Source organism: Heliangelus exortis, chromosome 21 (genome assembly GCF_036169615.1).
Source record: "Heliangelus exortis chromosome 21, bHelExo1.hap1, whole genome shotgun sequence".
Taxonomy (NCBI): domain Eukaryota; kingdom Metazoa; phylum Chordata; class Aves; order Apodiformes; family Trochilidae; genus Heliangelus; species Heliangelus exortis.
This window is the reverse complement of record NC_092442.1, coordinates 4,081,708-4,105,989: the sequence shown is the minus strand read 5'-3', so window position 1 is coordinate 4,105,989 and position 24,282 is coordinate 4,081,708. Positions and strand designations below refer to the sequence as shown.

Genomic DNA, 24,282 nt, shown 5'->3' with positions numbered 1-24,282 from the left:
TCAGGTGCATTTGTAAGGTTAGATTTAAATGAACAACAACAACAAAAGGGCTGAGGAAGCAGCAGTGTCCCTGCATGGTGAGATTTATACTGGCATCATCTTCATGTCAGTGATGTCTGCTGAAACATGGAAAACACAGCCTGGGGCAGAAAGAGAACTGCTCGAGTTCAACTTGGATTTGAACTCTGATCCTTCCCTTGGTGAAATGCCTGGAAACCCAGGCCCACACTCCAGCTACTTAGTATAGACCCAAAAGACATTTAACTAATCCTGAAAGTGGATGTAATGCAAAAGATCTTCTTACTAAGAGAAGCCATTCTGCCAACAAATCCTTGGGACATTTATTTAGCTGACCAACAGGCAGAAGATGCTTTCAAACACAGAGATGCATCCTCACTGCTGCAGCTACAGAAACTACACTCAGAGCTCACCCATAACACACTGGGAACAAGGCTGCTTCAAGGTCTGGAGTTGTAATCTGTCTCTGCAGAAAGCCTGAGAATGGTGGTGACAAATCAAGCTAATAAATATCTTCCCCTGACTACCACACACTGAAGTATTTTGTGTCTAAACCTGTTGGCTGGTGGTTCCAAGACCTGGGACTGTGAAGCTGAATTTTCTGACCAGGGTGAAAGCAGTCTGCTTTATTAAAATGAGTCTGAGAGCCTCACATCATTATTTCACATGCAACAAATACAACACTGGGGCAAACACACGTACTCTCTGACCTGGAACTCCAGAGCAAACGCTTTCCATATCTGTAGAAATCCATCACTTGTTGCTACAAAGAACCACAGTTTATTTTCCTCATATTCCTAGTTGGCAGATTTGTATTTTTCCAGCTAAACTCTGAGAGAGGGGTTGCAATTCCACTCTATGAAGCCCAACCTCAAAACACATGGTAGGATTTGTTTTAGAAGTGTTCCAGCAGGGAGGATAAATAATTGAGATAATGAACATGAGCCTGTACCAGCACATCATGTGACACCCAGTCTGTCTCCAGAATGTCTCACTGTTACTGTCCCTGCACACCTCTCCCTTCCCACCTTCCTGTTCCCTCTCTGGCATGGGTAAAGCAATGCAACTGGAGGGGAAGAGAAACCTGAGGTACCAGAGATGTGGTAGACTCAGCATGCTGGAAAACACCACATCATGCACCCTGTGCCAGCAGTGACCCACTTAACCCTGATCCAGTGGCTGCTACGTCTGACCAATCTTTGGGCAGTGGAACAGCTCCCCAGGGAAGCAGTTATGGCACCAAACCTGCCCGAGGTCAAGAAGTGTTTGGATGAAGCTCTCAGGCACGTGGTGTGATCCTTGGAGTGCCCTACACAGGGACAGGAGTTGGACTTGATGATCCTGATGGGTCCCTCCCAGCTTGGCAGAGTCTATCTTGGATTAAAGGCTGAGCCAGCACCTCCAGGGGCAGAGGCTGTGAGCCTGGGGTCTGCTCTGGACACACTGCTACAGAATCCCAGTACAGAAGGACTGACTTTGGGCACCTTGCCAACGTGGCATTCCCACTTTGCAGGGCTCCCACTTTGCAGCCTTTGCATAATTCCACGATTAACCTGATGTACAATTCAGCTGCTCAAGGCTGAAAACCTTCACAAGTCTTCAGGCTCCTCAGTGCAAAGAAGACAAGTGTGCCAACAGCTGGGTACCAACAGGGCTTGAATGATTTCAGCACAATCATCACAGTGGCACTGAGGGGAGGGAAAAAAAATCCAACCAAGCCAACTTTCACCACAAGGCCACAGGTCAGAGTTTTTTTCAAAATAGCAAACAAACCTCTTGGCATCTCTGCTCCATTTCTCAGCTCTGACAGCCCATGCTCATTTGTATACCCAGAGTCTCTGCAGAATATTAAAAGGGCTTTTGGTTTCCCCACAGCCAGATGCTCAGTAGGTATAAATTGCACAGCTCAACTCAAGTGAAGGGATCAAGGCTCTGTCTCTCTTTTTCTTGATAGATTGCTCCAAAATTCATATTTCAGAGGGGAGGCAGAGGAGATGGTTTATAGCATATGAAAAGGGAGAGAATTCTGGACTCACAAAACCTTTGTTTAAACAACTACAATCTTTGCAGGCAGTTTTTTTGAGACCATATTTTGCCATTACAAGAAACTTCAACCTTGCAGTGCAATGGGGCGTAGCACACAGTCAAGTTCTGAGACGTAAGAATCACATTTGCAGCTCATGCTTCAACCTGCTCAGGGCTCTACACGGTGCACTTTCCTCCTCTCCTTTCATCAATGTTCAGTGTAGTATTTCTTCTGTGAAGGATCCAAGGTCAGAGGATGAAAAATGATCAAATGTTACAGACACAGAGAAATAAGTGAGTATATTTGATTCATGTGATAAAACCTGCCTGGCAGCGCTTCCCTTTCCATCTAATAAAGTCCACCACTTCCCTTGCACTTCTCAGAAATGGACATGCACAAAGAGCACAAACTCTGTTATCCCCAGGGCAGGGGGAGCAAACCAGAGCTGCACTGAGGCCATGCCAACAGCCCATGGTTGTAACCCTGGGCAAGCAACAGCAGCTCCATGAAACACAACACAACAGCTTTAGCTCTGTGCCAGCACAGTACAGCCAGGACTGCTCAGAGCAGGTCTCCGTGCCATGGTTCAGGGTGTCTTACAGATCTGTAACACACAACTTGATTGGTCCAGTTTGAGGAACTTTTGTCTTTTCAAAGGGAGCAGGAGACCAGGTTTTCTGTTAGTAGACACCTTTCTCCAGGAGAAGTTCAGAATAGGCTCTGGACAAATCTGGAAGAGCATGACTGAAGCCCAAGCCCACTGAATTAGTCCAGGCAACCCCGTTCTGCTTTTTAAGGAGAAAAAGATGAAGCTCAAATCTCCTGAAGGGAGAAGGAAGCACAATAAACTTCTAATGTCAACTGGATGGGCACCCAAGATGTTACACACCAGAGATGTACTCGTGACAGACCACCAGACCCCCTCCAACCACTTGTTGCCACACACATGCACACTAAACTAGCCAGAAAAACCCCTCAACAGTGACACTTTCAGACTACAGCACAGAAGAAATTTCGAGTCAAATTCCACGGTAGAAATATGAACAAAGATCTCCTGTGCCTACCTAGGTGGCCCTCTGTAGGGGACAGCCAGTCTGGACCTGCATCTCCATCCCTCTTTAATTTGTCTGATTTGACCCTTGTAGCCTTTTTACATGGATACTGAGTTTCCTTAAGTAGTTTATGTTCTAGCCCTTTGCAAAAGCTTTCACCAATGCTTGTGAAGGATAACAGTCCCAAGCCATAAATCACAGCCAACCTGGGATCTGCTTTTTCAACACATTTCCTCTAATGAGAGTCAGATGTTAGCTAGATAGACTTTATTAATTGTCCTTGTTTAGAATCACTCCTGTCTGTAGAGGGGTTTGAGCACGTGAAAGGCAAAGGACTGACAGCAACCATGGAGAGGGGGAACACTTGTGTCACCCAGTAGCCTCTGGCTGGAAGAGCAAACAGGAATCAAAGGCCTGGAGAGCTGCAGGAGGGAAGGGCTCCTACCAGCCATGGCTCAGGAGCCAGGGAGCAGAAGCAAGAACTGTTCCTCTGGCAGGGGGAGCTCTCTGGGTTTGGCTTAGTGTGGGAGCAGTAAGATACAGCTGCAAGAGTCTCTCAGGTCACTACCTGGATATTGGCAAAGACAACGGTGAGAGGAAGAGCCCCAGAGATGGCCCCAGGGTCTGTCACAGCAGCAGTGCTGGCACAGACAGCCCAAGGCACCTGACTGAAAAAAGAAAAACCCATCAGCCCCTCCTCTTCCCAACAGGTGAGAAGCCACTTTCCTGCTAAGGGCAAACACTCCATGTTCCAACCTAAGCAGGGAAAGGCTGGGTGGGCACACAGCACCCCCAAATCCCTTGAGGTGCTTCAGCAGGACAGAGATGGCTGAGCAAGGCTGGGGTTCACCCACCAGCAAAGGTGGAAGGAAGGAGGGAGGGGAGAGAGAAGAGCATCTTTATGTTTGCCCCTTTCTGGGGCTAATAACTATCAAAAAGCACAGGCTACCTGCTCTCAGGGCACTGTCCCACAAATCCCAAATTCAGAACCAGCACTGCCAAAGCCCCACGATGTTTCTGCTCAGCACAACCATTACCATGAGTGAAACAGCTCACAGAAAGATAACTGGAGGCTCAGAGAAATTTCAAGGTGGTTTCATTGACCACAGTTTGTTTGCTCTCACAGTTTTCACATCAGGATTTTACAGGATGGAAAGTTTTATTTTCACCTGTGTATTGTGAATTATTAGGCTGCCTATCAGTATGAGAAAGAACAGCTATAGAATACTTTTTTCCCCTTTACCATCAGTGTTACAGATAATTTACTATCTCTGCTAGGAGACCCCAATCACTGCCAAAATTTCTCCATTTATACTCTCTCTCTCTCATATCTCTATTATAATAACCCTTAACTTTACTGGCCATCTTTAAAAAGCAGCTTAAATTTCCTTTCTTATAAGACTGCTATCTGATCTTTTTCTGCTTGTAAAATATTCATATTTCATTTTCATGTCTACTTTCTTCTACCTTCTTAAACAGGAAAAGGCTTTATTCCCTGAGTAAGCAATAAATATTTTCTCATTATCAAGATACTCTGTGATTTCAAAGGGCGTAAAAAGAAAAACACAAACCCTGAGCAAAACTGAGTGAAAAGAAATTTACCACAAAATGCACTTTTGGAGTAACAACTACTAATAGAGAACCCACATAAAATTTGGTACATAATTTCATGTGGAAAAAATGGATGGAATTTTTAATATTTTCTCTAGATTTAAAAAAAAAATAATCATAGTTTCTTAATGGCATGTTTCAGTCTTCAGTTTAGAAATAGAATTTATTTCAAAACTCACCTAAATTAAAAATGAAATGACTTAATGAAATAGTCTTAAGTGAAACTCAATGGTTCACTTTGGGTCAAATGAAATAATTTGGCTTGACCCCAAACCATATTTTAGTCATTAGGTTATATCAAAAACCTAAAAATTTCCATTTCAGTGCCTCCCAAATAATTTTTCTTTCCAATTTTTTGGTTTGGCATATGGAAGCAAAAAAATCTCCATTATTCACCCAGGTCTATTCTTAAACAGCTCACATCACTCATATTGTTTTATTTAAACTTTCACACATGCACACTCCCACACCACTAACTAATTCTGTACATAATTGCTCTCAGCCTGGGGATTTGTGCTCTTTCATAGCACCAGAGAACTATTTTGCTGGTGAGGCATGTGCTCTGTTAGCATGTGGAATTAGATCATGATCATTTATCCACAGGCAACCATGAGCTGTTAAGATCCATGTTCCATCCAATCTTCATCTGTCAGAGTAAAGTTTTGCAGGGAAAGTTTGCATTTGAATGCAACGTGTTTTGCTAGAATGTATCATCTATTATTTTTAGAAACACCAAGGGCATTTTACTAATACTGTCTGGTTTAATTGCCTGAAAAGTGAAATGATCCTGATAACAAAAATTATGTTTATGCAGCATGTTTGTTAAAGTCTTGCTGTCCACAGAGCTGCTGAACGTGATGCTTCCAAGAGATGTTGGTGGCCTTGTGGGTGCTCAGTGCTGCTGCTATCGTACAAAAGAACCTCCCAGGAGCCCTTGGCTCTTCACTGCATGGCTGTGAAGAACCCCAAAGCAAATAAACAGCCAGAAAAGGAAGACAGGCAGGTAGTATGAACACTGGGTATATATATTTAAGCCTCCCACAGCATGCTAGGGCAATGTACAAGCTTGAGGAGGAGTCCCCAGACCAAGAGGAGGGAGCCCAGATGCATTCCTGACAAGGAAGCCAAGGGCACAAAGCCTCCGGGGGCTCTGTAGTGGGGGAAATTCTCTTCCTGGAGCTGGTCCAGTCCCCAGTACACCAAAATCCAGCATCTGATTCCCACCACCACTGAGCCAGACTCGTTCTTCTCTCACTCCCTGATCCATGATCTGCAGTGATACTTACTGGGACCTGGTAACTCTTCTGACCCCAGCCCAAACATGCATGGGATCCCCCTCAATCTTGAAAGTTCATCTCAAATTGAGTTGGTTTCCCATCCTTTAGAGAAGAGATTGCTTTGCTTTGCTCTGCTGGGAGAAGCTATAGAGGGAAAATGCAATCAAAATCTGGCATAATGTGACATGGAGTAAGGAAGCAGACAGGACAAAAGGAAATACTCAAATCAATGCTCACCATAAAGCCTGGAGGGACTCACATGTGTAATATTGGTTCTGCACCTGTGTATCACAGGTCAGAAGATCTCACATTCTGGAGCCAAACAACGTGTGCTTAACTGGAGTTAAGTCTTTCAGAAAGACACTAGAGCCAGACAACCCAAGTTTCTTTAGTGAACTGCATCCAAAGTTAACCACTGTATAAAAATCCACATCTTGCTTCCAGTTTGGATTCCTGACATGAAATTCTGTGCCTGCTTCAAGTTTTATTTCACTACAGTCTGCAAGGACTAAAGACACCTTCTAGGGTTAGACATCTCTCTCCATGAAGTCTGTGTAACCCATAAATAAGTTACCTTTAGGATATTCAGTCAAGCACTGATGGTTCCTCACCCAGAACATTTAGCACCAGCTTCCTTTAGCCAAGACAAAAATAAGCTGAAAGGCCAATAAGGAAAACAATCATTTAAGCAACTGGAAAGGGTGGTTTGATTTCCCAGGTTAAGATCTTAGGTTCCACCCATGTACTTTGTCCCTTTCTCTCACACAGGCTCTGCACCCACCACCTTGTTCATCACATCATCACCCTGCACCAGGCTGATGGTGGTGGCCACTCAGCATGGGAGAGCTGCAGTGAAATGGTCCAAGGCTAAAAGACATTCTCTTGAGGATCATTACTCTGCCTGATTCTGGTAATTATTCTTTATTGGCTTTCATTTAAATTCCTCTGAGCCTTCCAATGGTCCTTACAGATCTGAGCAGCAGAAAGAGGAATCCCTTCCACATTTCTCTGCAGCTGCAGTTTTGTTTTCTGAGATGTAAAAGGACACCAGAGAGTCAGGAGACCCAGCACATCCCTTACAGAATCTGTCTGGTCCCCATAATGTGGATAACAAGGTAACACTTGCATCCAATTAGTGGCTAGCACATGGCTCTGCAAAGCACTTTTACTTTGCTCTTTTTTTGTTATTTATTAACTTCTAGGCAAAGAAAAATTAATAAAAGAACTAACACTTGGGGTTAGTCAGGCATGTTTCATTTTTGGTTTCAGATTTTTAACTCTTCAAAATAGCTACACCAGGCAACATCTCTAACTTGCTTTAGAATGAAAAATCAGAGGATATCCAGAAATAAAATATTTTCCAGAATTCCCACATCCTGTTATTTTAACTCAAAACTCACCAAATGCTTTCAGATCTGGGGATCCATTAACTTATCCACAATTTGCCTATTTGTGCTTTCTCTGATTTGTTATCTACACAGCAATGAGCACCCCAGTACCAGTGTCCCCTAGGAGACACCATGCTGCTGGTGACCTTCATTTTGAGCTTCTAGATGCCTCCACCTTGAAACCCTCCTAAAAAAATGCCTTAAATGGCAAGTTTTTGACCCACAACTGAAGGCTCAGCATCCATGGAGATTTCTCCTGGAACATGGCAAGCATTGGGTAAGCCTGGGTGTCAGCCAATCTTTTCTCCCATGCCTGTCACCCCATGCACTCAGCCCCAATATTATGTTACTGCTACAGCTGTGGAGGATTTGACAATGAATTTTGACCCTCCCTCTGAGCACTGCTGTGGAACAGGGAAAACATCAAGTCCAACCTGGACAAATGCAGAATGGTGCAATTTCTCTGCAATAAACCAAGATGGAACTGGAGATCTCCAGAGACACCTTCATTCCCCCCAGCCCCACACTTCTGTCTGTGACAGCTCAGCACCAATAATCACTTTGGAGCACCAGGTAAAAATACACTGGCAGAAAAGCTCAGAGCAGGGCTTGAAAATGAAACCACTAGAGGACAGCTTCAGAGGCTCCCTGTAGCATCATCACTGGTGCCTGCTGGCACACAATGCTTTCAAACAAGCACAGGGACAGATTCCAACAGGAAGGAAGGACCATAGTTCCCCTGTAGAAAAAGGAGCTCCAAGGTTTCAAACACCCTGAGAGTCAGGAAACTTGAGGGCACTTAAAGAAATCAAACCTCCTAACAGTTTAAGTTCACCCTTCTTCACACAATGTGTTTGGAAAATAATCTCAAGCACTTCACCAAAGTTAATTGCCCCAACCCAAACCCTCACAGCCCACAAATCCTTTAAACTTTGAGAAGTGACTTAACTCTGAACAGCTGCCAGGCTCTCATTTGCTTGCAGCCCCAGGAACAGTTTTCTTATCAAGAAACAGGGATTCCTCTCTACACAACACCCAGTGCTGGTGAGGGAAATGTCTCAGTCAAATGCCTCTGTGCTTGGAGATTAGGAAATGCCCAAAAGGTTGCAGACAGCAAAAAAAGTGCTAAGTGCAGCTCCAGGCCAAGCAAGATGCACATTCAAAATAAACAATGGAGCAGTCCCCTTCCAGAAGCGTGAGGACAGCCAGCGTGGGGGATGCTATAAAAACCTCAACATTTGCTATAAACTGCTGTGCTTCCAGACCCAAGATGCTACAGATTTCCTCAATAGGAAATAACTGGGCTATCTCCAAAAACTGTTGGTAAATGAGAACTTTAATGGTGACAATTGCATCAGTACAAAAGCAATCTGCTATTTTAGCCCAATTAGTGCCATGCTAAATCATCAGCCCAGGCCTTGCCTTTTGCAGTTGAAAGAGACACATCTGTGAGGCTCTTGTGTTGCACGTGTTTTATATTACACCCCAGCACAAGATGTGTAAGTTAAAGTTATTCTACACTTGCACAGCACCTCATCTGGAAATCTGAAAGCCATTTATGAATGGTGGGCATCTGTGACATTTTACAGATGGAAATCGAGGCACGGAGGGATTCAGTAATGAGCCCCAGACTTGCCCAATGAGTCAGCTGCAGAGCAGAGCCCATTATTTGCTGTGCAGTGTCCTAACACACAGGAAAAGTCCATCCTCCAAAAAAAAAAGTGGATAAGCATGCCCAAAAATGCCACCCATGCCTGTGCTTACACCAAGACTGTTGAGTAACAGTCAGTGTGAAGGAATTTCCTAAAACAGAGACTCCCCTGGTAGCCAGTTCCCACTCTTGTCATTCAAACATAGGCCAGAAGAAGGGTTAACGTGCCTGGAAGTTCATCTGCTTTTTCCACATCAGTTGATCTAATAAAAAAGATTGATTTTCCCTGCAAATCTGGCCTCGCTTTAACAAATCATTTGATTGGACACAAAGGACTATATTCAGATAGTTTAAATTCCACTTTTTAGTCCCTGAAACTAAAATTTCTGATGGGATGAATACTTAGAAACAGCCAATAGGAAACACCAGGCAGAGGAACCCACCTTGGGTAGGGCTGAACACGTCTGAGTGCAGCCAGAAGAATCAGCAAATCTCTCTATCCTGCAGAGCTTATGGGCCTACAAGGAACAGTGTTACAGAAAACAGCCTGCTCTATTCCTTTTAGAAATACAGCAGCAACTCACACTACTGAAACACTTTCAGTATGGAAGCAAACCACTGTATAATCTTCCCACCTTTCTCAAGACAGTGGGGCAGATGCCAGAAGCAACACTCCCAAGGTACAGGGATCCATATCACTAAGGGGCTGGAAAACCCCTTGACAAAATACAAGCAATCCAGGTACTTGGATTAGAAAATTTTCAGCTTCTTTAGCTTGAAAAGATAGAAAAGCATCTGCAGCCAGATCTCTATTACAACTTAGAACAGACCTAATTTGTAGTTCTTCACTATTCCCTCTTGGTCTTGGCTATATCAAAGTTACTGAATGCTGCAGCTGGAAGGAGCTCCTGCCCTCAGTCTACTTGTTCTCTGCTTGCCTGCCATGATTCCTTAAAGAAGAGCAAATTCTTATGTCATGTGGTGCCACATACACCCTACATTGCTCAAACATTGTTATTCAGTCCCCAGGGAAGCTGTGGAATCCCTCCTGCATGTTTCATTGTTCATCTTCCCCCCCAAGACCTCAGAGCACCAGTCCCAACACATCTCTGCTTTGCTACCTGGCCTTGTTCTTCCAAAGAGCTTAGCCCACAAAATCAGTGCATAATTTGGAAGCTAAATGACTAAGGGCAAACCATAGAAGGAAACAACTTCAGCTACAGAATAACTACAGGAATCAACATCAGACAACTACAGGATTCCTAAGACAAATTACTGATAAGGTGGATTTGTTGCACGGTCAAAAGTAATCCCTGTAAAACCTCAGCCAGTTTCTTCTAACCCACACTGTCATGTTAGAAGAATAACAGCAGCAGATTTTGCCTGGATATAACCTTAGGGGTGCAGTGGAGTAAGCCACATTTTAAAATACCATAATACCTCCTTGTCTCCTCAGAGGACCATGATATGCAGGGGGTAGGAGTGTTCCTGTCCTCTTTGGGCACAGAACAGGGCAGATGTTGAAAAGGGCACAGCCACCAAAGAGAAACTGAAGCAAAGTGGAGAAAGAACAAGGAAACAAATCACCACAAGCTAGAAACAAGACTGGCCTGTGGTGGGACCAATAATAAACATTACAGAAGATTCAGATTCCTGCTGACACAAAACTTGCCCAGGTTCTTGGACGTGACAATTTTCAGCTTCCACAAAGCCTGCACATGGCCATCATGCACAAAGACTCCCATGTAAATTCCTGCTTCTTATTGATTAACCATCACTGGAGATATACGAGTGGATTAAAAACCTTGGTTGGGATTTGAAGATGCATCAGAGCACTTTTAAGCCACTTTTACCATCACTTTGGAGACCTACAGCTCATGCACCAGCAAGCAATAAATAAACTCTTGTTCCCTTTCAACCATTAAAAGCATTTTGGTTTTCTCAGGGGGGGCTGTCCAGAGACACCATCGTAAGTGTCACAGAAGCTGTCAGACATGAGGAGACATCAAGCTGCTGGTTGCCAATGGCTGACAAACCTCTCTCCTCAGGGGAAAGCCTGCAATTGCAGCCAAGGTCACAGCCACCTTTCCTCTGAGCACTCTGCAGCACTCACCTCATCAGGCCTATCCCCCTTTTATGGCTCTTCCCAACATCCCACCCCCCAAAGATTGATGAGGAGCACAAGCAGGTCAGGAAAAACAGAGGGGTGAATTTTAATTGCAAGGAGGAGAGTACAAAAGGCACCCTGAGACAGGGTCTGTGGAGCCTGCTGTACCCCAGACACTGACCCAAGGAAAATGAGCAAAGTGCAAGCAGGACAGCCCTTCCCAGGTGCTCATCACTGCTGCCTGGGCAATTCTCTGAACCTGAGAGGAGCAGAGTGTTCCCAGCTCCCCTTTTCCTTACTCTGGAAGCACTGGAGGGAAACTGAGGCAAAAAGGAGAGACTCACAGACCACCCCCCCCTCCCGTATCCGTCCCCCCAGAAGCAAAGGGCATCCCTGGCTGCCACGCCCCCCCAGGCTCTGCATTTGCATGGTGTTCACTTGCCCACTTACGGTCCTGGTTGGAAAAGGAACTGTGCTGGCGGCCAGAGGAACCTGCAGGGGGGGAGACAAAGCAGTTATCACCGGGAACGTGTCAAACCCTCACCCTGCACAGCACTGGTTCAGCAGAGAAAGTTTTACTCAGCTTGTGGAGCAGAACTTGGTAAGGAATGGAAGTGCTTTCCCTCTCCCCGCTCAGCTCCTCTGTGCTCCTGCCAGCACTGCCCCCTCCCCACCTGCAGCAACCCCCAGGCACAGCCCCACACACTCCCTCTCTCCAAGGGCTGAAATAAGTCCATAAAAGAGCCCTGTGCCTCGACTGGAGATGATGCTTCCAAGAAATACAGCCACAGAAAAAAACTTCCTGAATGAAACAGGCTGCAGCAATCCATCCTGGTGGAACGGAAAAGGGGATCAGGCTTGAATTGAGGGGCTTTGGGGTTTTTTTGATAATGGCAGTCATTGCCTCAGTGACGTGATATGGGGGAAAATGGTTCCAGGTTCAGGGAGGGAGAGAAGCTGCCATAAGTTTGGCTGAGCCATGGGAAGAAGAACCCAGCATATTCCCTGTGCTTATGCCAAAGGATAACTTAGGGACACCAGAAGGAGGAAGAATCAAGCTGGAGGGAAGGCCTTTAGCAGTGTGGGCACACATCACCATCTCCTGATGTTTAGAAAACTGGAGGATGCTTCAGAGGGGGTGTCCATCCCCCAGCTCTTCCAGGGCCAGCTTCTGAGCTGGACAGTTACCTTGCCTCTAGAGATTTTTCTCTAAGGGTAAAACCAGAGATGACAACTCCAACTGCCTTTGCAAACCAGGCTGGGGGCTGTGCAGACCTAATTGTTTACGGCTGTGAGCCACTTTCATCTGGAAAGCACAACATATGAGCAAATCAGTATCCATGTTTGCTTTCACCGAAGGGTAAAAAAGCAAAAAAGAAAAATGCTAAACAAGCTGAGGAAATAATTGTCTCAGTACCAAAAATTTCCCCTAGCACTGGAGGATGGGGGTCACACTGCAGTGATGTGTATTAGTCATGATCAGCACAGAGCAAATCATCTTGAGGATCCTAACTGCAAACAACTGTTACAAGATTTTACAAGAGTGTGTTTGTTGTACCAGTGTCTGGAAACATCACATTAAAAGCAAACAAACAAGATCAGATAATTGCTTTGAATGTGGTTTTTGTTAGTTTGGGGTCCTAGATGGTTTTGCACATATGCCTGGGAAGCTGAGCAGCAGGCTTGGGGATTGGCCTCCTACTCATCTTCAACTGGGAGGAACTGGAGATGTTGGTGCAACTACACCAGTGCTTTCACAAAATTCTCAGAACCACGTAGTTTTGACCTGGAAAATATAATAACCACTACACAATTTTTCTTTCATTATTCCACCATCAACAGCAACTACACGCCAACATGTTCTGTGTCTGCTTTGAGAAGCAGATAAAGATTCCAGTTTAGTCCTTTTCAATTAAAATGAAGCAAGTGTTTTATGCCTTCTCCAAGAACTGCAAAGTCAACAGAAATACCAAAGGCCAAACCCAGAGGAATCCCAGATTCATTTAAACAGCATCCACAGCACAGCATAAGTTTCTCCCTTTGCACAGCAGTGCCAGGTCAAGATCAATGACATTAAAAAAATGTTTACAAGGTTTTTTCTGTAACAGAAAGAAAGAACTAAATCACAAGAACTGCAGAAGAAAGGCCAGTCAAAGGTAGAGATGTATTCCACAGCCCTGAGCAGGGAATCCAGTTCTGGACAGCTGCCTGAAACTCTGCATCCGCCTTGTGCTGGCTCAAGCACTGCTCTTGGCAGGTGAGATAGAAAATTGGTTATAAAATGAGCCCTATATTTTATAAGTTTCATAAACATTAAAAAAAAAACCACACTAGAATATGAGGTATTCTCAGAGATCCTGTGCCAGAGAGTAATCTGGTCTAACTTGGAAACAGAGTTACCACCTGTTCATGGCAACTACTCTTTTAATCTTCATTTCTGCTTTATGAGCTGACCAACACTATTTTATTAGCTGACAATTAGTTTAGGTTGATTTAATTAAATAAAATTGATTACAATCCCTCTTTCTTCCAGGGCAAACTTTCTGCAGGACTAGGAGTATGAACAACTTGAAGCCTGTATCAGCAAAGCTATATTCCAGACTTTTTTGTCAAAAATGGTCACACAACAATCCAGGTAAGCACATGTCAGAGATGTTCTAGGTATGTGTTAAAAACAAAAAGGCAGATTCTGGCTTCCTGGTTAAAACCAGAGGTGATAGTTTGACACCAGACAGCACCAATACTTGAGCTCAAGTGGTTTAAGAAGTCACCACCTTTGTTTTTAGAGTGAGTGTGTCAACACCTCAGAGATGGAGAGCCCAGCAGATAGGAAAGAGAGTGCTGAAAAATAAGCCAGGCTGAAGGAGCTGATTTATTTTTTTTCAGGGAGATCAATTCCTTAAATCACACAGCTGCAGAGATGTTTTGAGTCAGCAGAACAGAAAGAGCAGGCACGAAGGGGGTGAGCTTGGAGTGCCATGGGAAAGTGGTTTCTTTAGGTAAATGCAAAGATGGACACCTGGACATTGTCTGCTGGTGCAGACAGCACTCAGGATTAGCACTTGATCTAAAGCTTGGTGTTGATGACAAAATCAACAAGCCAGTGGAAGGCATCTTGAGCAGATGCTGCTGGACCTTGCACACTTGGCAAGGAAAGTGTTTCTGTGAGTCCATGCACTCAGGCATCAGCATCCAGGCTGGAGACCACCAGGCTGCAAAGGACCAGTCTACAGGGGAAAAGATGGCATGGGGTAAACATTTCTGTCAGCTTTATCATGTCTTCAAGTTTGATTTTGGTTGTTGTTAAAACTGTTGGGGTTTTTTGTTTTTTCTGGGTTGGTTTGTTTGTTTTGTTTTTATAGCTACTTGTCTCATTTTAAAGATCCAAAGCAATTGCTGACCAAGACCAGCAGCATTAAAAGCTTTTGGAGTACCAACCCTTCTAAGCTTGTTTGAAACATTCAGGGGTGAACTCTCTCACATCACAGTTCCACAAGTCCCCCTTTGCAGCAAGACAGAACTCACTAGTTATGGAATTAAATCTGCAGAGCTTGCAGTAGGGATTGTGGCAACAACTCAGCCCTGGAGAATGGATAAAAACAACTGTAACAGTAGTAGACATTGAGGTGCAGTTAAGTACAGACCACGTTGTAGTCAAATGGCTGTTGTATAAGATATATGTTGCCTTTGACACTTAGGGAGCCTTGAAAAGTGAACCACCACCATTAGTTATAACTCCTTGGCAACAAAAGCTCTAATAATTCTGCTTAATTGTCATGGAAAGTTACCCTGATTGCAAATTTGACAGTTTTAAAAATCCAATTTTGGAATTCCAAGTAGGCCAGGAACATAATTAGGCTCTACATTTTAACACCCTCTTGATCAATGGTGGGGTAATGGAGACCCTTCCAAGAGCTTTGTTTTGAAATGAATGGCGCCATATTGATGAAACAACTTGGACACAAACCAGAAATTAAATTGAAAGTTTAAACAATGCAGCTGTATTTTATCATCCTGTATTGTTAAGCTTTAACAAAAATAGCTCCTAAACAGAGCCACATGTTTAGCCTGTTGCCCAAAAACTGAAGGTGAATTTTAAAACCCTTTCCTAAACTGCAGGATGCCAAGTTTTTTCAGCTAGAAGTTATAATTAGGACAACAGTATTTCATCTAAGTCTTGACAATGGTTTTGTATGGTTTCTGTAAAAGCAACTTCATTTTTCAAATCAGAGATGGCTTAGATGAGTGATGCTTCAAGAAAATGGAACCTCTGCTGTAAATTTCTTCTTTTTCCCTATACATGTGGTACCAGCAAAAATAAAATCTCATTATAATCACTGGAACAATCAATACAGGGAGCATAAGCAGGAGCCCCCCTGCATCCTGTGTATCATTAATGAACATTGTCAGCTGCCTCCTAGTGTCAGGACCTCTTTTCAGTCTCTTCTCCCAGGCATGGGAATCTGTCAGGGGAGGTTTAGGTTGGATATTAGGAAAAAAAATTCTTTACAGAGAGGGTGATCAGGCATTGGAATGGGCTGCCCAGGGAGGGGGTGGATTATCTGTCCCTGGAGGTTTTTAAGAAGAGACTGAATGTGGCACTGAGTGCCATGGGCTGGGAACTGCAGTGGCAGTGGATCAAGGGTTGGGCTTGGTGATCTCAGAGGTCCTTTCCAACCCAGATAATTCTGGGATTCTGTGACCTGGAGAAAGTTCTAACAGGGGTATGCCACGTGTTTCAGTGTCACTGAGAGAACTGTAGTCAACAATTACTTTGAGAATTCTCTCTTGCCTTTGAGGATTAAGATATGACGAAAAAATCACTGATTAGTTACTACTCTAAGAATGAGCTCTTTAATAATTCTAGCAAATTAAGATACATAAAACAGAGAATGTATATGAAGACAGCCTTTTTAATATCCAAGGATGGATTTGCACAGCTGAAAAATTAGGAAAGAAGCTTTTTTTTTTGGATTTTAATGTTTAAATAGCCTAGAGGACTTCAGGGAGTGCAGTGCATACAGATTAAATTGGATTCTACCACATCTATTTACTGGAGTGCAATATTTAAGATTCAGTTGCACATTGAGCAAAAAAAATTAGCATGTGAAATTCTACCAGCCTTTCCCATAAAGGTTTAAGTGTTCAATCTTAGTTTTGAATACCCATAATCCCAGAACAAGGACAGACAAAAAGCTTCAGGATCGTAACCCTCCAGCTGAAGAGGTTCAGTGGCTCAACCCTCACACATGCTACAGGAATGAGATATTTTAATGGGATATATCAGGAAGCTTGCAGAGGGATGCAGGAAACTTTCGTCCCACTGGATGAAGGGAGAAGGGACAGAAAGAGAGAAAAATCCTGAGAACAAAAAAGTGGGCACAGCACCTCCCAGCTTCCCCCCTGCTGGATAAACTTCTGTCAGATCCTCAGCTCAGGTTACAGGGGTGGTCTGGAAGTCTGAGCATCTTTAGCTTTACACAACAACTTTAACACCAGCTTTCCAACAGCACAGGGAACAACTTCACCAGACAGCTTCCATGGAGCTTCACCCAGCACCTGTTCCACTCCCATGCTCCCACAGACACATGCTCCTTGGGCAGACCATAAGAAATGCTATTTTTCCTCCACTTTTTACCCATAATATTACTGCACTGCAAATTCTTGTCTTCCTTAAACACTACTTAAGTGTTGGGACAAGGAGAGGGTTTTTAATGAGCTCACTACTCCCACTCATCTGTACTGGTAAGTATCCAATGAGCATTTTATCTCTCTTAGCACACCAGCAAGAGTGTAAAAGCAGCAAGCTAAACACCACCCAGATAACTTTGATGTTACAGCCCAATACCTGGATCTGGACTTCAAAAGGGCACCACACTTTACAGCCTAGGACTTTGCTAAAGTGGCTAAAAGAAGGGCTCAGAAAAGGAAGCACTTACTGGTCTGTGGCAAGATTTCTCTCTAGTCCTTTCCTGGCTGATGAACATTCAACAATGCCTGATGGAAACAGTGTCTGCTACTGATCAAGTACTGGTTGCTTTGTATCACACTTGAATCTAACAGGAAGAAATGTCCAAGAAGATGTATTGTCTAAGTTCAATGTTTTATCAAAACCAGATGAGCACACGTAGCCCGAGGTCCTGGTCAAAAGCCAAAACATACAAGCAGGAAACTGCAAGTGGGTAAAATGTGACACTTGAAGGAAAAAAAATAAAAAGAGGGTCTGTTGCCTTTGTGCCAAAAACAAAGGCATTCTTACCATGATGGTACAGTGTATCTGGAACACCTCTGCCTCCTCAAACAGAACAATCTGGTTACTACTAAGCTTCTACATGTCAGGCTCTGCTGAATGGAAATCCCAGCTAAGACCACCTCTGGATGATGCACTCCAGGGCTTTTTTTTTTTTTTCTTTCTACACATTCATTTACACAGATGTGTATACATGTGTGCATACCCTTGTGTCTGTGCCTTGAGGAAAATTGCTTCCATCACAGCTATTTTTACTCTCTTTGGACTACTACTGAGAAGCTTCCTGAATGACTTCCTAAAAGCTCTGACCTTGGGTTTCAGTGAAGAGCCTTGTCCAGTGTTCTCCTCAAAGACACATCCTTACAGCAGAGAACAAGTGAGACAGAAGGGGCAGTGGTTTAGCCCTGAATTCCTGATGCCAGCCCATAGCCCTCCACCTACCCTTTGGCTCCACTCCCCCAGCTGTCCTGTTTCAGTTTAAGTCACTTTGGTGTTCACTGAGGCCAATTCTGAAATCACTGAGACGTGGAGAGAAGGAGCTGTGTTTGAGCTGGAATGGACGTGCCTTTTCTGATGTAAAGCCCCAACTTCCTTTACAGTTTCATCATCTCCCAGCTGCTAAGGAAATAAGAGTTCAGTGGTGCTTACTGAACCCACGTTTAACTCCCAGGACAGCCAACTCCAAGTACCAGTTGGCTTGTGGACTTCAGATACCTGCCACGTGTACTTAAGCAAAAAGAGTCTAAACCATCTGTGACAAGAACATGAGGGGAATATAAGGCACTAAACCATCATCAAGCTATGCTAGCACATTTTTTATGTGCTAAATTGTTGTTTTCAATTAACTTCTAACAAGAAAACATACATTGAGTTTGTCACATTCCTCGTGAGGCACAATATACCACTGACCAGTGGAAAAAAAAGCTGCAAATGTCTCCAAATAAATAAAAAAGTCCCTCACTCCTCAGCCATCAACACCATCCAGCCCTGTAAAACCCAGCTGTAGGTTGCACCATGGAAATCAGAAGAGGCATTCCAGCCCCTGGTCATTTTAAGTTGTCCAGCCAGTCAAGGTTAAAGACACTCATGGGAAAAGGCCCCATCCACTGCCATGTATGCAAAGGCCACAGTTCCCTTGATAACATCCCCCTTTCCACCATTGCTGAAAAGTAACATAGCTGTTGGAAAGACCTGGAATATAGTTTTTAAGGTTCATTAAAATATTTCAAAAAGTCACTTTGATTTAAAAACCCACCTTAATAAAGCCATATTTATAGTTTCTTTCCACAGTCTCCTTCCATTTATACAGCTGCAGTTCTTCTAAAAGACAGTTCAAAGAAATGCAGCTCCAGGCACCCAGTCAGAGTCTAAAAATCCACTGCTGAGTTGCCCAAGATTTTAATAATAAAATTTGTCTTCAGCGACATAAATTGAAAAGTCAAACCAGAAACCTGCTCACAATCTGCTGCAGTGGGTTTCTCAATCTGCATCTTGACTCCCTGAAAAAAAAGGTGTTCCACAGGACCTCTGATTGCTGGAGGGAGATAAGGAAAGGAACATGGTAAGTAGGTGTTGACACTTCTTGGAAATCTGATCCTAGCCTGGAGTATTTTCATCTGCTCAGAGAAACAGCCTCTTCCTTTCTGATTTGCAACTCAGAGCAGCCACTTGATGACTTCTAGGAGAACAGGTCAGCTTGCAGCCATCTCCTTTCATGGCCTCTCACAAAAGGCCATTCTCTGAGTCAAAGCTTTCACACAAGCTTTCTTTTTCCAGTGAGAAGAGACTTCTCTTCCCCCTCACTGAGGCACAGGATACCCCAAGGAGAGGCATCCAGCTGCAGGAGGGAAGCACACCAAGGGCTGATCTCGTGATGCTGCTCCCAGGAGTGTCAGGGAGATTCAAGATAGCTGCTCATGAAAAAGCACAAATGAATTTCCTGTGAGTGCTTCAGTTAAAGCCTTTCTGCTTGCCCAGAAAGCTACAGGTCAGAATTCAAGACTACAAATAGAGGATAATGTTGGAATTGCTGAACTCATCTAATGACCAACAGCAACATGAGTTTCATACTCCACAACTATATTATGCAAAATTAAAGGTGGGATAGCATTGATAGGTGCACAAAAAACTTGAAAAAACATTTTTTTTTTCTTCCTACCCTGCTACAGCAGACTTGAAGACTTTACAAGCTGGTTAAGGCAAAGAACCTCGGGAGCAAGCAGGGAGTGTACAACCTCCTGGTAAGAAAACTCTCCAAAACCCAGCACTGCCTTTAAACAAGCAAGTCCTCTCCAGTGTCAACCAGAGCAGGGCAATCAAAGGCTGGAACAGCAACATCAGCTCTGATCACATCCCAAATCCCCCATTCTTCCAGATTTTGGGGGCAGCAGCTCCCATGCCACCAGTGACAGTGGTGCCAGGACAAGCACATTGGGCAGGAGGCTTGCCATGGTCAGAACAAGCAGACCTGAAGGCAGATACTCAGCTGGGTTGCCCTGCTGCAGAGAGAATAAATAAGGCTGGGAGAGAAAGGTGCTAGTAGCTCTTTCTTACATAAGACACATTTTGCCAAGGTATCAGTACAACACTTCTTCAAGAGCTCCAGTATTCCCACACAAAAATAGGGAATGTTCAGGGCTGCAGGGCTGTTCAGTGCATTTCCAGGGCCCTGCTCTGAGTGGTCTCTTGGTCTCACTGCTGTTAGTACCAGAGCACTATTTACCTTGCCAGGGCAGTTGGTACACAAGCACAGTTGGGTTTGTTTTCTCTTTTTTAAAAATATTTAAACCACAAAAGGTTATTGAAGGGCCAAGATGATGATGACAAACAGGACAGGAGTCAAGGGTGTTATCAGTGAATGGGAAGAAGCAAATCATTCTGAGCTTGCAGTGCAAGATGTTGACTGAGAAATGCTAGAACTGACTGAGCAGCAGATGCCTGCAAGGCTGATGAGAAGAGGAGGAGAGGGGATATCTTTAACAGCCAGGCTCTACATCCTAAAATTCTTTAATTTCAGTTACAATGAAATTCCAGTGCTTCTCTGGTGACATCTAGAAGGCAAATGTTACCACAGGACAATCTCCAGGAAGCAGATTTCAAAAAATGAAATTACTTTTGAAACATTTGCCTACATCACTTTTGCCAAGAAACTTGGGGCAGTTTCATCTTTCACCACTGCTGATTCTCAACTTTTGGCAAATAGCACAGAGGGTAAGTTGTTATTATTAGTAGCAGTATTTTAAGTTAGTCCCTGAGCATCCATTTGTCCTTTGGTATTGAAGAAACATAAAAGGAAAAAAAAGCAAAAAACCGAAACCAGCTCAACAACAGCAAGAAACATACACATAACAAAATAAATAAATAAATTAAATACTCCCAACTTGGAAATTAAACATAGCTGGATAGCATGCCTGGATTCACCCTATAGCTCAAGCACAAGCCAGTGGATGATGAACTCAAAATCATGGGATGGGAATGCCTATGGCATTCTCACTCTGCTTACAGGGGGTAAATCACATTTTTTTAATCTCTGAAGCTTGGTTGATGTCTCAATTAGTCAGTGGCTGAAATACCTGCCCAGCCACCTCCTGCTCACAGTTGGATGGGACAGATTGCTCCATTTACATCTGCAGAAGAGAATGTGTCCTCAGCTCCTGCTCCCTCACGGTGTAAGGAGGAGAATCCTCTCCCTCAGCACTGACTCTGCCCTTGCTTTTCAGAAGTGAGGGCACCCTTCTCTGCTCCATTCCCTGACCAGAAAACATCACTGACTGTTACAGCTCCCTGGGGGCACAGACAATTGCTTTCTCATTTCACACCTCTTGGAATCATGCATCTAACACCAGATGTCCATGGAATATTTCACTCTATAGAGGGCTACCAATTTCCCTCATCATTTTTCAATTAACAAGTGATTACGTTTAGCATTGGCCAGGACATGGAGTGTTCTGAGCAGCCTGTGAAAAGTTTCAGAAGGCAAGTTGTACCACAAAGTCACACGTTGCATGAGAACACTGACATGAGCTTTAAAAACAACCATTATTTAGAAGATTCTTTGTGATGACCTCAGATTTGGACAAGCCACAAAATGCTGCCCAAGCTACAACTGCTTTGCTAGCAAAATATAATGTGACCCTCCCCCAGATAACTTGACTCTGCCAGTCCAGCTGTTTTATTTTGTGAATTGGAGTCTAAATGCATAGGCAAAAGAACCACATGATTGCAGATTCACTGATTCACAAGGGGATTTTCTCTAATAATCCCATTCATCATTACAGAAGCCAGACGTGTGAACGATGATCCCTTAATGTCCTCCAGGGAGAGCTGAGTCTCTCAGATTCCACAGGCCACTCAGAGGGTTGCATCTGTGGATCTTGGTAAGATGATGAAGTGCCTTAACTGGAGGAAACTGCTTTTTCTTTCTTCCCTTCTAATGAACAGCTTGAAGTTCAGAACACAGGAAAGAGACAAAGTGCCCCAAACCAGCCAACAATGCATAAAAAGAATCTGGAAACCTCATCTCTTGAATTTCTTCAAGCTACTTACAACCTATATGGCTATCAAGAAGTATAACTTCCTCTCTTCTATCTTATATTGGAAGGCCAAGAGGAAAAGGTCACATTTACCTCATAGAACTGTGGCTCTCCCAGCCTGGAAGACACCAGACAAAAGGCCAGTGACATGTCCAAGGCAGGGAACCAAGCCAGTTTACACCAAAGCAGGATCCACCCCCTTTATCATCAAGGCAACAAACAAATCTCCCCCTGTGAGCATACAGACAAAGTTTTATATTAACTGAATTAGTCACTAACTCTTCCCTCCTCATTTTCAGTTACTTTGCCATGGTTTTCACAGGTCATAAATGGCAAGTTCTGCCAACCAGCAGAGGTAACAGTAAGGGTTTTTTCCCTGTTCTTTCCCCTTCTCACTTTATTCTCTTCCCATAATGAGTTTAAGTTATATGAAAAAAGGATACTGCTTGTGACTACATGCAAACCATCAATCAAATCCCTGCAAAGTTTAAAAACTGTAAGTTGACAGTACTTACAGCACTGCTCACCTGGGGGCCCTCCTGCATTTTGCAATTTCTGTGACACAGCTTTGCCCACAGCCTTTAAGACATTCAAGACCAACAAATCACAGTTCAAAGTTCATAGCAAGAGTCTTGGTAAGCACCATCGAGTCAAGGAGAGAGGCAACCAAGAGCTCAGCTTCTCAAAGGAGTCACCAGGGCTGCCACTCTTACTTCTCAGTGAGACCTCCAGCCCAAAGGAGCAAGGTGCTTGAATTTCTCACAGATTAATTAACATAAGTACTACTTAATGCAAGGTTTTTACCATTTTATTCCAAAGACAGTCAAGCAACAATGAAATACTGTTCTGAAGACAAAGTTACTTTGCTGTATAACACACCCTGTCTGTGTTGTCATCCAGGTCTGACATATCCAGGTCAGACTGTGTGGATGAGAAGTACCTGCAGCAAAGCCAAAAGAATTATCCTGTCCTAAATCACTGTGAGATGAGAAATGTGGCTTCTGCCTTCACACCTCAGCTACCTGACTGGCTACAAAATGAAGGAGGCTCTTTTTAAGAGGGGAAGAGGTGAGAAGGAAAAGCAATGTAATAGCACACAGAAGAGTTTCTATTTCTTGACTTTGAACTCATTGCCTACTTGCTGGAGCCACAGAAGTCACTTCAGAAACCTTGTGCCATGCTGAAGTCAGAGAGTGTTTTTTATTTACACTTTTTTGTCTGAATGAAGGTGAAAAAGAGTCAGACCAATGGTGTGGCCCCTGTCAGCCCTACCAGAAACTGCTATTGATGTTGTGTTCCTTTTCCATACTTTACTCCTTTTGCTAACTGTAGAGTCTACAGCACATAGAATTCCTGTTACAGGAAGGAGAAGTTAATGCTGAATCTGGAGAAGCCAGGGAAGTATCAAGAGATTTCCAACAGCTGATGGCTGCTCTGGAGGAAAACTCAGCTGCTCCCTTCCATGCAGTGACCTGTTAAAGTTGGAACAGCAAATTTCTAAACCAGTCTGTAGCCATGCCTGGAGCAATGAAGTGTAAATAAATTAAATTCTTATCTCAATAAAGCTTATGAGTGTCTCACTCCATACACAAGCTTTTCAGGAAATGGGGGAGGGGGAGAAAACCTTCCAGAAATTCTGCACTAAAATCCTTTATACTTTTTGCAGCCAGAGAAAGGGGAAAAAATGAATAAGAGAATAGCAACCTTTTGTGGGACAGAACAAGGAATACTCCATATAGGGGAGCAGGAAATGTTCTTTAGATTCTGGCACTCAGCCTGTATTAAAGGTAGCAGGAGTTCAGCTGCATACATGTACAGCTGGGACCTGCAGAGGCTTTGTTTGAACACAACCAGTGATTCCCCTACCTAAAATCCATTGAAGAGTAATTAGCTGTGCTAATTGCAATGCACAGCCTGCATATATGATCTCAAAACAAGACATGCACAAAGAAATGCCAGTTCCAACCCCAAAGGCTGAACAGGGGGACAGACAGGCTGGCAGGGTTGCACTTCTGCACTGCACTTGTTCTGTAGCAGAACTCAACTTTTCTTAAACTGCAGTAGCTTGCCCTGTCCTTGGAAAAGATGCAGCTTTCAAGGAAGAGTTAAAGCCTGGAAGATATTTCAATTGCCTTCACAGTTTACGTGGACAGTGAGCATAGCAGTGGCTGCAAGGGTGAGGGAAAGGGAACATGAAAGGCAGTCTGCAGGACATCACCCAGGGATACCCATTGGGCCGTGATCTCAAAGCAACAAACAACTGAATGAAAACTTGAAAGGCTACTGAAGATTGCTTATAATTACTGGAAAGTTATCTTTCTGCAGACCTCAGCAAAACCAAAGTTAAGTCAGCTGCTTTTACCTGGGGAT

General features: G+C 43.8%; 1 protein-coding gene and 1 long non-coding RNA gene across 9 annotated transcripts in view; one reads left to right on the top strand and one right to left on the bottom strand.

Annotated features, from left to right (window-relative positions):
• Window positions 1-23,162, top strand: part of LOC139805976 (uncharacterized) — a 42,506-nt gene extending 19,344 nt beyond the window's left edge. Inside the window, exons 6-8 of one of the 2 annotated variants that reach the window (XR_011730067.1) lie at window positions 6,753-6,894; window positions 13,664-13,765; window positions 16,909-23,162. This is a non-coding gene — a long non-coding RNA (uncharacterized lncRNA). Of the gene's footprint in view, window positions 1-6,752; window positions 6,895-13,663; window positions 13,766-14,016; window positions 14,246-16,908 lie in introns of those variants that run through there. The other variant, XR_011730068.1, reaches the window with a different exon arrangement.
• COL26A1 (collagen type XXVI alpha 1 chain) overlaps window positions 1-24,282 on the bottom strand; it is a 155,083-nt gene that overhangs the window by 40,105 nt on the left and 90,696 nt on the right. For 3 of the 7 annotated variants that reach the window (XM_071765004.1, XM_071765007.1, XM_071765005.1), the window contains exon 4: window positions 11,581-11,622. The exons of the other annotated variants lie outside the window; for them this stretch is intronic. In XM_071765004.1, the coding sequence (XP_071621105.1) occupies window positions 11,581-11,622 (42 nt within the window). The remainder of the gene's footprint in view (window positions 1-11,580; window positions 11,623-24,282) is intronic. 7 annotated transcript variants of the gene reach the window in all.